General features: G+C 52.8%; 2 protein-coding genes across 2 annotated transcripts in view; one reads left to right on the forward strand and one right to left on the reverse strand.

Moving 5' to 3' along the window:
* The window catches only part of BNIP1 (BCL2 interacting protein 1), an 88,239-nt gene that overhangs the window by 26,453 nt on the left and 49,767 nt on the right, over nt 1–12,019 (reverse strand). The gene's annotated exons all lie outside the window — the stretch shown is intronic.
* NKX2-5 (NK2 homeobox 5) lies at nt 2,014–5,294 on the forward strand. Its single transcript, XM_004737586.3, has 2 exons — nt 2,014–2,614; nt 4,207–5,294. Exons 1-2 carry the CDS (start codon nt 2,284–2,286, stop codon nt 4,845–4,847), a joined length of 972 nt encoding a protein of 323 aa, XP_004737643.1. The 5' UTR covers nt 2,014–2,283; the 3' UTR covers nt 4,848–5,294.

Consider the following 12,019-nt stretch of genomic DNA (forward strand, 5'->3'; position numbering starts at 1 on the left):
GAGGCTACGGATCTGCAGGTCCGTGGTGGGAGAACCAGAGTTGGAGGGTTAGGAGGTGGGTGGATGAGGAGGGTTCCTGGGGCTTGAGAACTCCACCCCACCCCCACCCCCGCCCCACCGCCCACCCCCACCCCTGCCACACAAACACACACATTTGAAAAAGGCATCTCTTTGCAGACCTAACAATTCCAGAACCGCGCGTGGACCCTAGCTGGAAAATTTAAAGCGAGATTCCGCCGCGAAGGCCCGGGCCTGGTACTGGCGCCTGGCTCCGGGCTGTCAGGTCCCAGTGCTCGGAACCTCCGGGAGAGCCGCGCGGTGGTCCACTCTCCATTGCCCTATCCCGGAGGCCATGGGTCCTGGAAGTGTGCGTTTGACGAGGGTCTGTACGTGTCCTAGTGTTAGGTCTGTGCTTATCCCATCTCACCCCTCCCAGCTATGCTGTCCCATGCCTCGCTGTCTGGCTTCAGCACCCAAAGGTCCGTATTCAGGACAGACACCACCTTGTCCCTCTGCTTTGTGGGTTTCCTCTGCTCTTTGAGAGCGAATTACAGAGTCTCTCAGGCTCTGAGCTGTGGTCTTGGCTTGCCTTTGCCCCGTCGCACCTTTCTTCTATTCCCTTCGCACCTTTTTCTATTTCAAGCCCGTCTTCCCTAGTCCCCAACTCAACCTCCACTAAGAGCGGAGCCCTCCCAGTCTCCATTCTTAGTGAGTCCCCACACCCCGGCTGCGCCTTCCGCACAAACCTGGGTCGTGGCTTATGAAAATCAACTCTCTTCCCTTAACAAGTCTTACCAACCCCTGAGATAGAGTAAGGCAGCGAGCTTAACTTGGGGGCCTTTCTGCCTACCTGGATCCTGAAACTACACAAAATAAAGTGCCTCTCTCCGGTGTTCTGGGGGACAGGGGATGGCCCGAGCTTTCACCAGAACTCCCAAGGGATCCAGAGGAGTAAGGTGGACTGGTGCAGGATCTGCCGCAGTAGCTTGTGCTCCAGAAATACTGGCAGATTTGTCTGATAGGAGATTCCCTACTTTACTACTGACCCTGAGGCTAAAAATTAACACCCCGTGTGCCCTGCCCTTGCCCTGAGCGCCTGGACCTGCCACTGCCACAGGGTTCCCTTCTCGAAGCCAGCCAGAGTCCTCTGAGAAATCCTGGCCAGGCTGGGTTCCAGGGAGCCCTGCCTGCCTGAGAGCTAAACCTGGGCCCCGCCTGGGGTCCCGGGGCCCTCAGAGGCCTAGAGGCCTTGCTACTAGGCAGAAGAGCAGGGGCAGGTGAGAGGCAGGCACGGTGGATTCCAGAAAAGGAGAAACTAGGTGGCTGGAAGCTAGGATGCCCTAGAAGACAGCTCTCTTCTAGGAAGCTGAGCTTACCGGCTGGGAGTCTGGATTTGTCTCATTATTAAGGGGAAAGTAATTTTGTTAAGAGGAGATTGATAGTAACTGATGCCCCCTGGAGGGGTGAGTGTGTGTGTGTGTGTGTGTGTGTATAACTTTCACACTGCTATAGAAGGTGGCTACCCACCACCCCATAGCCACTCACCTTGCCCCCAGGGCCTGGGCTGCTAGGGAAAGGGGTCTACTGGGGCATGACTGGCCCTGTAAGTCAAGCCAAACAGAATCCCCAAATTGTCCAGAATCTCCCCCTTCTGTCATCACCCCAAAGCAAACCTTCTCCCCCTTACTACTTTCCTTATACAAACTTCCTTTCATAAAAAAGCCTTTAGGGCTCCTGGAAACGACTCCCCTCCCCCAGCACCCCCACCAGTCCTTCATTCTCCCATTCTGTTTTAGGTGCTGAGGAACATTTATTCAAATCCCAGATCCACCCAGCCCAGCCCAGAAGCCAGATCTGGAGAAGAATCAGGTCCTTTCGCATGTCTGCGCTTTCGTGGGGTTTTCAGGCTAGTAGTACGGAGAAATGTCAGGCTGCAGGAGCAATGGGAGAGTCTTCCAAATGCTTCGCGGCCCCTTTAAAAAGCTGAACAGGATTTTTTTTTTTTTTTTTTTTGAGCCCTATGACTATATTAGGTGACACAAAACTGCTCATCGCTCCTGTCATCGGGGCCCCTGGCCCAATGGCAGGCTGAGTCCCCCTCCTCTAGCCTGGTCCCGCCTCTGCTGCCCCTTGTGCTCCGCACTACCTGCCGCCTGGCCACAACCCGAGCTGGAAGGCGGGTGCGCGAGCAGGCGACGGGCACCATGCAGAGAGGCTGCCAAAGGCCGTGGGCAGCGCTGCTCTCTGCCGCCCACCTGGCGCTGTGAGACGCGCGCTGCCACCATGTTCCCCAGCCCCGCGCTCACGCCCACGCCGTTCTCGGTCAAAGACATCCTGAACCTGGAGCAGCAGCAGCGCAGCCTGGCTGCTGGGGAGCTCTCCGCGCGCCTGGAGGCCACGCTGGCGCCCGCCTCCTGCATGCTGGCCGCCTTCAAGCCCGAGGCCTACGCGGGGCCGGAGGCCGCAGCGCCCGCCCTCCCAGAGCTGCGCGGCGAGCTGGGCCCCGCGCCCTCGCCCGCCAAGTGTGCTCCTGCCTTTCCAGGAGCCCCCGCTTTCTATCCGCGTGCCTATGGCGACCCTGACCCCACCAAGGACCCTCGAGCTGATAAGAAAGGTGAGGAGGAAACATCAGCCCCTTCTCCCTCCTGGGGCCGCTTTGTGTCCCCAACCGCCGCTGAGAAATTCTAGCCTGGGTGGAGGAGACGTGAGTGCCTGGGCAGAGGGCTGAACTCAGGGGGCTCCGAGTGTGAGAAGCGAGGTCGTCGCCAGGGCCCCTGAGCCCCGCGTCCAATCGGAGGTTTAGAGGAAATGCTGGATTGAGACGATCAGAAACAAGAGACAAAAGAAATATAATATTTTTTTTGGCCTAACAAAGCGCAGGAAGCAGCAGCCTTGCTCAATGAAGTTAGCGATCGGTTTGTAGTAGAACAGAGAACGAAGTATTCTCAATATCAGGGTTTGGGGGGTTTTAAAAATCTCTTTTGGATTTAAGGGTCTTTTTCAGGATCTGCCAAAAACAGCTAAACAGGAGTAAAAATGCTGCACACCAGATAGGCTTTTGTTCACAATTGGAGAAGAGTCCAGGACCTTCTATATCCTACCCGTAACCCGGGTTTCTGGGGCTTTTTCTCCTTTGTGCCAGGGCAGCGGAATCTTTGGGTACAAAGGCCTTGATTTAAAAATTAGATACTGAGGTCTCTCGGGAAACTGATTCGCAGCTTTATCCACCCCCCACCCGCCCCCTACCTCCCCCCACCCCGCACCGTTTCCCGACGCTACCAAGGTCGAGGGGTTCTCTTCTGGAAGAAGTTAGAAAGTGCTGCGGGACTCAAGGCGTGAGGCAATGAAGAAGAGGACCTTGGAAGCTGGCGGGATCGCCGCACAATCCAGCCCGGGGTCGGGAGAGGGGAAAGGCCGGCGGTGCCACGGAAAGGGACACGTTGGGAAGAACTTGTCCAAACACAGGGTCCGCGCTAATCCGAGGTGGCAGGGTGAGCTGGGCAAAGGACCGTGGTGCACTGAGAAGGGATCTTTCTAGCCTAGAAATGTTCGTCTAGGAGCAGAGGGAAGGGCCGGGGCAGCTTCTGGCGGGTCAATTCAATTGACCGCTACCAATTGGAAACCCACTCGAGTAGGCGGGCAGGGCAGGATCCGAGGCTGCCTACCCACCCGCGGCTTCATGGGGGCTGGACAAACTTCGTGGCGGCACGGGAGTCTTCGATCAGCAAGCCAACACCTCTTCTCCTTCTGTGTCTTTGAGGTTCCATAATTTTGAGACAGTGTGACTGATCCTGGAGTGAGGCCTCGGTCTCCCTTCATTTAAATTCTCAAACCACTCTAGCTCTAATCTAATTCTCCCGGGCATCATCCGGTTTTATTTTCTTTGCAGCCTGCAATCTTAAGTCACTGTCCATCTCCCTCACCAGAACGTGAACTCCCCGAGGGAACGGACCTTTCTTGTGTTATGTTCTCCACTGCCTAGAGCCATGCTTGGAATATAGTAAACATTCAACAAATGCTGACTGTAAGTCGGAAACCGAGCTGTTCGTGGCGCCCAGTGCACTGGGCAGAGCGAGCCGCAGCCCAGCTGGGCTCTCCAGGCAGCGCCGGGTGGCACCCACTAGGGCTAGTTACCCGGCAGGCACTCCGCGGATCTGGCCGCTCTGACTTGACCGAGCGTCCCTCTGCCCCTCTGTTTCCCCGCAGAGCTGTGCTCACTGCAGAAGGCGGTGGAGCTGGAGAAGCCGGAGGCCGACGGCGCAGAGCGACCTCGGGCGCGACGGCGGAGGAAGCCGCGCGTGCTCTTCTCGCAGGCTCAGGTCTACGAGCTGGAGCGGCGCTTCAAGCAGCAGCGGTACCTGTCGGCGCCCGAGCGCGACCAGCTGGCCAGCGTGCTGAAGCTCACGTCCACGCAGGTCAAGATTTGGTTCCAGAACCGGCGCTACAAGTGCAAGCGGCAGCGGCAGGACCAGACTCTGGAGTTGGTGGGGCTGCCCCCGCCGCCGCCGCCGCCGGCCCGCAGGATTGCCGTGCCAGTGCTTGTGCGCGACGGCAAGCCCTGCCTCGGGGACTCGGCGTCCTATGCGCCCGCGTACGGTGTAGGCCTCAACGCCTACGGCTATAACGCCTACCCCGCCTATCCGGGCTACGGGAGCGCCGCCTGCAACCCCGGCTACAGCTGCGCCGCTGCTTACCCAGCCGCTCCGCCCCCGGCGCAGTCGGCTACCGCCGCCACCAACAACAACTTCGTGAACTTTGGCGTCGGGGACTTGAACGCGGTGCAGAGCCCCGGGATTCCACAGGGCAACTCGGGAGTGTCCACGTTGCACGGTATCCGAGCCTGGTAGGGAAGGGCCCAATCTGGGGCGCCCCGATCCATCCCAGCTCTAGAGAGGGACACTGAGTCTCTGGGGAGGGAGGACCCCTGACTTGTCTCTACGTCCCTTGGATTTCACATTCACTCCCGCAGGGGCCTCGGAGCTTTCTTGGCTCCAGGCGCCTTTGTCCCCAAGCGCGGGAGAGTTTGTGGCCGCGTTTACAGATCTTGCCGGCGATTGATCCCGCAGCCTGGTGCCTTAGCCGTGGCCCCCGAGTTCCCTCCAAACGCCCACGGGCACCCCCAACCGGCTGAACATGGGCCAGTTGGGACTGGGAGCCCGGGTGCACCCTTCTTTGAGCCTGGGCCCGGCGCCCGGGCCCTTGCTGCCTTGCCGCCGCCCACCCACCCGTATTTATGTTTTTACCTGTTGCTGTAAGAAATGGGAATCCCCTTCTCATTAAAGAGAGTGCACTGATCCCACATGTGTCCTCTTTCAGCTTGCGGCGCTTCAGAAACTGCATTTTAGAAAGCAGAGCCCGACTGCCTGGCTGGTCTTGCGTCGCAGGTACAGGCATTCACTGAACAAATTCGATGATAATAAACTCGTCCTGGGTCCTTTGTTAGATACTTCCTGGCATTATCTCGCATAACCTTCAGTCACTCCCCCAAAAGAGGTCTTGTTTTAAAGTTTAGCAGACTGAGGCCTGGAGAGGTTTGATGATCTGTCTTGAAGCAAACAGCCAGTAATGCAGAATAGAGATCTCACTTCACAAACAGAGGGCACTTGCCTAGAGCTCCCCAATCTTACTTCCTTGAACCCTGCCACATGTCAGGCACAGCTGAAGTGCTGGGCATTACATGGAGAGCAAAGGGACCTCCTTCCGCTGCCATTGGAGCATACCATAATTCATCCTGCTTAAAAGAACATCTTACTTCATTTTACAGATGGAAAAACCTAGAACCAAAGCTCTTGTCAAGCTTCACTGAAATCCCCAGCCCAGCTGGGAAGAGGGCCTGGGGTCCTGTGGCCCCAGCCTCACCAGCCGGTGGGCTCCACAGAGAGGTGTCTTGCCAACTGCCCCTCCAGCTGTGGCTTGGCCACAAGAATTCACATGGTGAGGGAAACTCCCACCCAAACCTGATGGCTGTCCTCTCCTCTCCACATTTAACAAATTTTGCCATAGTCTTGATCAAACAAGTGCTACTGTTCAGGTTTTATAGATGAGAAAAAGGCTCGAGGAAATTAAGCTAAAAACCCACTTGCTGTAAGACTTGCTCACTACATAACCCAGTCTGTAAAATGAGGAGAACGAGAATACCTTGCTCTGAGCCCAGGTCCCACCAGGACACAGGGGCTTGGACCTGACTTCCCACTCTTCTATCCCCAGCCTCCGGGCTCAGAGGAACTAACAGCGCTACTTTAAAAGGGATGAAAGAGGGAGGGAGGGAGTTTGGAGCTCTGAGTTCCTGTGAAATACGGGTTTTTCTGAGATTTTCCCCAGGAAGGGCTGGGCTGGTCCGTGGGGCCTTAACCTATTTGGCCTAGAGCTGGTTGCAGCCAAAACATTGTTTGTGGTGTTCAGAGACCAAACTCGACTTAAAGTACCCTGATGAACAGGAAGAGTCGCCAAGCCAGGCCCTGGTACCACCAGGAGCCCTCCTGCAGCCGGGGCCCATGCAGCTCTGCCAGTGCCCATCTTGTCATCGGGTAAGTGCTGCTCCCAGGCTTATCATACCCCCTGGTGGAAGAGGGGGGGGGGTGCCAGGAAGTTCCACCGCTTGCTTGCCACAGCCCAGCAAGGTACTGAGCTGGATGCCAGGCAATGGACCATCACAGAGCTAATGCACTTGGCTGAATGAAGGAGGTGGAAGGGCTGAGCTCAGGGCTTGACTCTGGGCCCCAGGATTTATTCCCTCTGCTGTAAATTCCAAACCCGGCTGGCTGGTGAGCACCCCGGGAAGGATGTGTTCAGTTCAGTCCCAGCATTGCATGTTCTGGGCTTATGACCCTGCTAGGAGCCTAAAGGCTCCAGCAGGTAAACCTCCAGCGCTCTCAGTGCTCCCTATCTATCTTGTTGATGTACGCCTTGGTCCTATGTCACAGAGGGCCACACTGAAGCTCCACCAGGCCTTCAGACCAGCTCTGAGACCAGAAGGCACTCTCCTACCATGCATCCCTGGCCTGCAGGCGGCCTTACTCACACACCCACAAACATCCTTCTATCTGGAGTTCACCCACATTACCGATGTTCATCAGAATAGTCTATTAGCCCACGACCTCTGGGGTCCTGCACATCCCTTTGCCTTTTCCATCTTATACACATCGACATTAACTTTAGAGAAAATATTTCTTTCACTTAACATTATACCATGAGGATTTCTCTTTTTCTAATTAATTAATTGTTTATTTATTTTAAGTAAACTCTCTCCCCAGCGTGGGGCTTGAACTCACAGACTGAAATCAAGATTCACATGCTCTACTGACTGAGCCAGCCTGGTGACGGCCCCCCTCCCCGCACCAGGATTTTTCTGTGATGACTCTCTATGTCGTGTCCCTTCAGGGACCAGCTGAGTGACCCCCAAAGTCTCTCACAAATGGATAACAATGGCTGGCTGGCAGGGGACTCACCAACTGCCCGGCTCCAGGCTAAATGCTTTACAGGAGTTCTCTAATCTATCTTCATTTGCAAACCAGGAAACTGAGGACCGGAGGTTATGGTAAAGGCCAAGGTCATACATTCCCCTAGCGTGAAGCTGGGAACCCTATCAGTCCCCATCAACCCCAAGAGCAGAGGGGGTGACCTGTTGAAGAAATGAGAGCCTGCCACATTGCGTTGGTTTCTCTCCCAAAGTGGCAGCGGGACCCTGCTTCTGGCAATGGAACGGAGGTTACCCCATTCTCTCACCAGCAGGGTGAAGATGTCAGCCTTCATATTCAGGCTCATTTGGGGGCAAACTGGTGCGTGGAGCTTTGGGAAGCCGCAAGGCACGCGGACTGCTCTCTCCTGGCGGGGGCCCGGGTTCCACAGCGTCAGAAGTATCCTAAACGAACAACGCCCGCGTTTACACAGCGATCCCTCCCCAAGTTAAATCGGTTGTGTTTGTTTTTCAATTACTACGTAAACGCAGTGAGATAATTCAAACTGGACAGAAAAGTAAGAAATAGATGGCAAGTTCGGGTCGCTTTTGGAGGTATCAAAGCGCGCAGAGATTGGAGTGACGGTAGGCTAGCCCCACATTCCCGAAACGCCAGGAAGAGCACATAGAGTACTAGTTATATTTATTTTTTTAAAAATCAAACAAGGACGCTGCGGTTAGAAAACAATGAGAGATACACCATGATATTAAGTAGAAAAAGAAGCTGGCTTCCCGGGCTGGAGTGGAGAGGTGCCTGCAGCGCCGCGCCGCCCTACGAAGGCTGCGGAGGAGAGACCTGGCTGGGCGTCCCCCAACCAGTCCCCTGTCCCGAGAAAGAGAAGGCAGGACACCTCGTCAGGCCCCGCTCTGGCCCGGAAGTCCTCTCGCCTCCATGAGTTATTCCCAGCCATTAGATAAAGCTTTTGCCAAATCAGAATAGCTCCCATCTTATTTTGTATAGTTATCCCTTAAATCAAAGCCATGTTTTGTATTTCAGTACCTGTGTTTATCCTTTTTTAAGATATTTATTTATTTATTTACCAGAGAGAGAGAGAGAGTGCGCTCCAGAGTACAGGCAGGGGGAGCAACAGGCAGAGAGAGAAGCAGGCGCCCTGTTGAGCAGCGAGCCCAATGCGGACTTTAATCCCAGAACGGCACCCCCCCCACCACCATCATGACCTAAGGGAAGGCAGTCAGTAACCCACTAAGCCACCCATGCATCCCTCAATACCTGTGTTTAAAAGAACACACAGAACCCTTACTTCTCTCAGCGGATCCATGAACTTGACAACAACCAGGAACCTAGCCCTGCTCCTTGGAAAGCATGCCCTTCCAGAGCCGAGCCCCTCCCCTCCTCTGAGACTGGGGCCCACGCCCTTGTGTGGGAAGTGCAGTCCACAGGTCTTGCCTACTTGCTCGTTACACTTGGTTAAAAACCTAGGGAGGCTCTGAAGCCTGAGTGCCCAGCACCATCCCAGCCCCAGTTAGAAGAGTAAGCACCAAAAAGTGTTTGTCAATTGATTAAAGAGTACAGTAATAACACTAGCTAACGATTCTTTGAAGGCTTTTAAGTGCCAGGCATAATGATGCCAGCCTATGAGATAGGTACAACTATTTTTTACTTCGGGCAGAAGAGGAAACAGATACAGAGTGATGTGACCCACCCAAGATCTCACAGTGGGGGAGGTATAGCAGCTGGGATTTCAGGGAAGCACTCTGTCCCCCTCACCCCACTCTGCTGCATCTCAGGAGAACTGACTACAGAACAGAGTGGAAAATGAGCACTGGTCACAGGATGGTCACCCAGAGCCACAGGTTCCCTGCCTTGCTCCAACCCACAGCTGCACAGGATAACACAGATCACTACCTAACATCTGTTCGGGTTTGCTTTGTGCCAGGCCTAGGGCTAAGTGCTAAACCTGCAAATCTCATTCCGTTGTTTCCCAAGGAGGGAATTGAAACCCAAAGAAATTAAGGACGGTGCCTATCTGAGGCTGTTCTGGCAGTGTGGACTGGGGGAGCCTGTGCTTGAATCAGATGAGGCCTGCACAGCCCTGGCCTTGAACCATTCTCAGCAGTTCTCCTGCTTGTCGGAAGACACACACTGCTGGAGGCTGGGACAAACCCAGCTCCCTGCCTGCCCTGTCTCCCTTGAATTGGACTCCCAGGGACGCAGGCCTAGAAAACTGCATTTAAAACCAGGTGATTCTCATCATCTGGCAAGTTGCAGAACCGCAACTCACAGAGGCCCCAGAACTTTCAGGCTCTGCTCTTGAGGGCCTGGGAGAAACTGGAGTCAGATTTCCACTCTCTAGGCCCTGTTCTTCCATCTCAGGGTCTCTGTGTATTTGCTGTTAGCACAAGCCAGGCAGTCCTGGGGACACTGGGAGCAGGGAAGAGGGCAGAAAGGGGTAAAACCGAGGGGATAGAGTTAGGAGAGGTACTCTGGAACACACCTGTGTTGGTGCAGACAATAGAGCCATCCCTGTGGGTTATACACCCCAGTGCCTGCCAGTATGGCAATAGGAGGGAAGAGAAATTTGGGGGGACTATTCAGAAACAGTCCATCTGTTCTGTCTGGCCTCTAAGCTCCACATTGAGGTTCCACAGGAGGGGGAGTCAGGGGAAACCAGCCTCAGTAGGGGTTTAAAGTGTGCCAGCCCTTAGTCTGTGTGAGGCCTTCAAAGCCCCATAATTAATTGATCCTCATGGGCTCCATTTTACAGGTGAGGAAAGTGAGGCTTTAAAAGGTTTTGTGAGGGGCACCTGGGTGGCTTAGTGGGTTAAGTCTCTGCCTTCAGCTCAGTTCATGATCCCGGGGTCCTGGGATCAAGCCCCGCATCGGGCTCTCCACTCAACGGAGAGCCTGCTCCCCTTCCTCTCTCTCTGCCTGCCTCTCTGCCTACTTGTGATCTCTGTCTGTCAAAGAAATAAATAAAATCTTAAAATAAATAAATAAATAAAAGGTTTTGTGAGTTGCCCTGTCCCAATAGCTAGGAATAGTTGCCCTGTCCAATAGCTTAGAACTGAGTTCTAAGGCCAAACCCTGTTCTTTCCAGTACACCCTCAATCACCCCCACCCCACCCAAACTCCAGCTTACAGACATCTCAAATGCTGCATTGACTTCCAAAACTTTCTTCTGTCCTCAACTTTTTTGGGAAGGTCTTTCTTAAAAGCTGCTATATAAAAAAGAGTTCTCATTTTTAATGAATGCAATAATTATCATTCATTATTTTTCTCCTGTGGCCCTTTAAAATTCCTTGTGCAGTTGCAACAATAGGAAACATATCTTGCTGATGACCTTGGTTTAGCTCTCTCCTGACAAATGAAAAAGAAGACTTTCCCCTTTTCTCCGACTCTAGGCAAATATCATGCTCAGTTATCCCGGTACTTCTCACTGGTAGTTACTTGACTTATTTCCATGATCCAAATTTCCTAGCTACCCAGCTAAGCATCTCAAGAGCCACTTGGAAAGATTTGAAGTTTAAAACATGTAAATAAAGAAATGACAGTTTAGGGACACCTGGGTGGCTCAGTCGGTTAAGTGACTGCCTTTGGCTCAGATCATGATCCCAGGGTCCTGGGATGGAGCCCGGCATTGGGCTCCTTGCTTAGCAGGGAGCCTGCTTCTCCCTCTGCCTGCTGCTCCCTTCTCTTGTGCTCACTCTCCCTCTCTATCTCTCCGACAAATAAATTTTTAAAAGTCTTAAAAAAAAAAAAAAGAAAGAATGGTTTTAAAGGTCCCAAAGTGTTATATGGATTCAGCGTAATCTTAATCAAAATGCTCATAGTGCAAATGTGTTTGGTGTTGCTAAACAAGCTGATTAGAAAACTCAAATGGAACCGTTAAAAAAAAAAAAAGCCAAGATAGTCTTCCATAAGGAAAACAAGGTGGGGAGGATCTTTCCCTGTAACAGGGCTTCTAAAGCTATGGTGGTTAACCCAGTGTGGTATTGGCACAAGGGTAGACAAATAAACTAATGGAACAGAACAGGGCCCCTAGAATCAGATGTGTACATACACGATCCATAACACAGTTGTTTTTGAAGAATAGTGAGGAAAGGGTGGACTTTTCTATAAAACAGTGCTTCATGAGACAAAGAACAAATTGAAATTAGGCCTTTTCCTCACATCATTCACAAATACTAAATCAGAGTTAATGTGCAAAACAAACCTATATAACATTTAGAAGACAATGTAGGAAAATACTTTATGAACTTATGGCAGGAAAATGTTACTTATATACCCCAAAGCATAAAATTAAAGAAAAAGATTGTCTATTTACAAGCATGTAGCCAACAAAACATGAGTAGGCAGAATATATAATGAAATCCTAAAATTCTTCCTCAACACTGTACTCTAGGCCTCTCTGGCTTCCCTGCTGTTTGTCACACAAATCTGGCACATACTTCTGCCCCAGACCCTTACACTGGCTATTCTCTTTGCTTGGAATGACATTCTCCCAGATATTTTCCTGGTTAATGCCTCATGTGTTTGTCTGTTTTTAAGATTTTATTTATTTATTTGTCAGAGAGAGAGTGAGAAAGCACACCAGTTGGGGG

The sequence above is a fragment of the Mustela putorius genome, unplaced genomic scaffold, assembly GCF_011764305.1.
Source record: "Mustela putorius furo isolate JIRA1106 unplaced genomic scaffold, ASM1176430v1.1 tig00000145_pilon_pilon_pilon, whole genome shotgun sequence".
In the NCBI taxonomy this organism is placed as follows: Eukaryota; Metazoa; Chordata; class Mammalia; order Carnivora; family Mustelidae; genus Mustela; species Mustela putorius.

What these genes read in the sequence shown, in the direction of transcription:
- NKX2-5 (XM_004737586.3), top strand. Translation starts at nt 2,284, where the DNA reads ATGTTCCCCAGCCCCGCGCTCACGCCCACGCCGTTCTCGGTCAAAGAC. An exon ending in CCCTCGAGCTGATAAGAAAG is followed by an intron (nt 2,615 to 4,206) that starts GTGAGGAGGAAA and finishes GTTTCCCCGCAG; the next exon opens with AGCTGTGCTCACTGCAGAAG.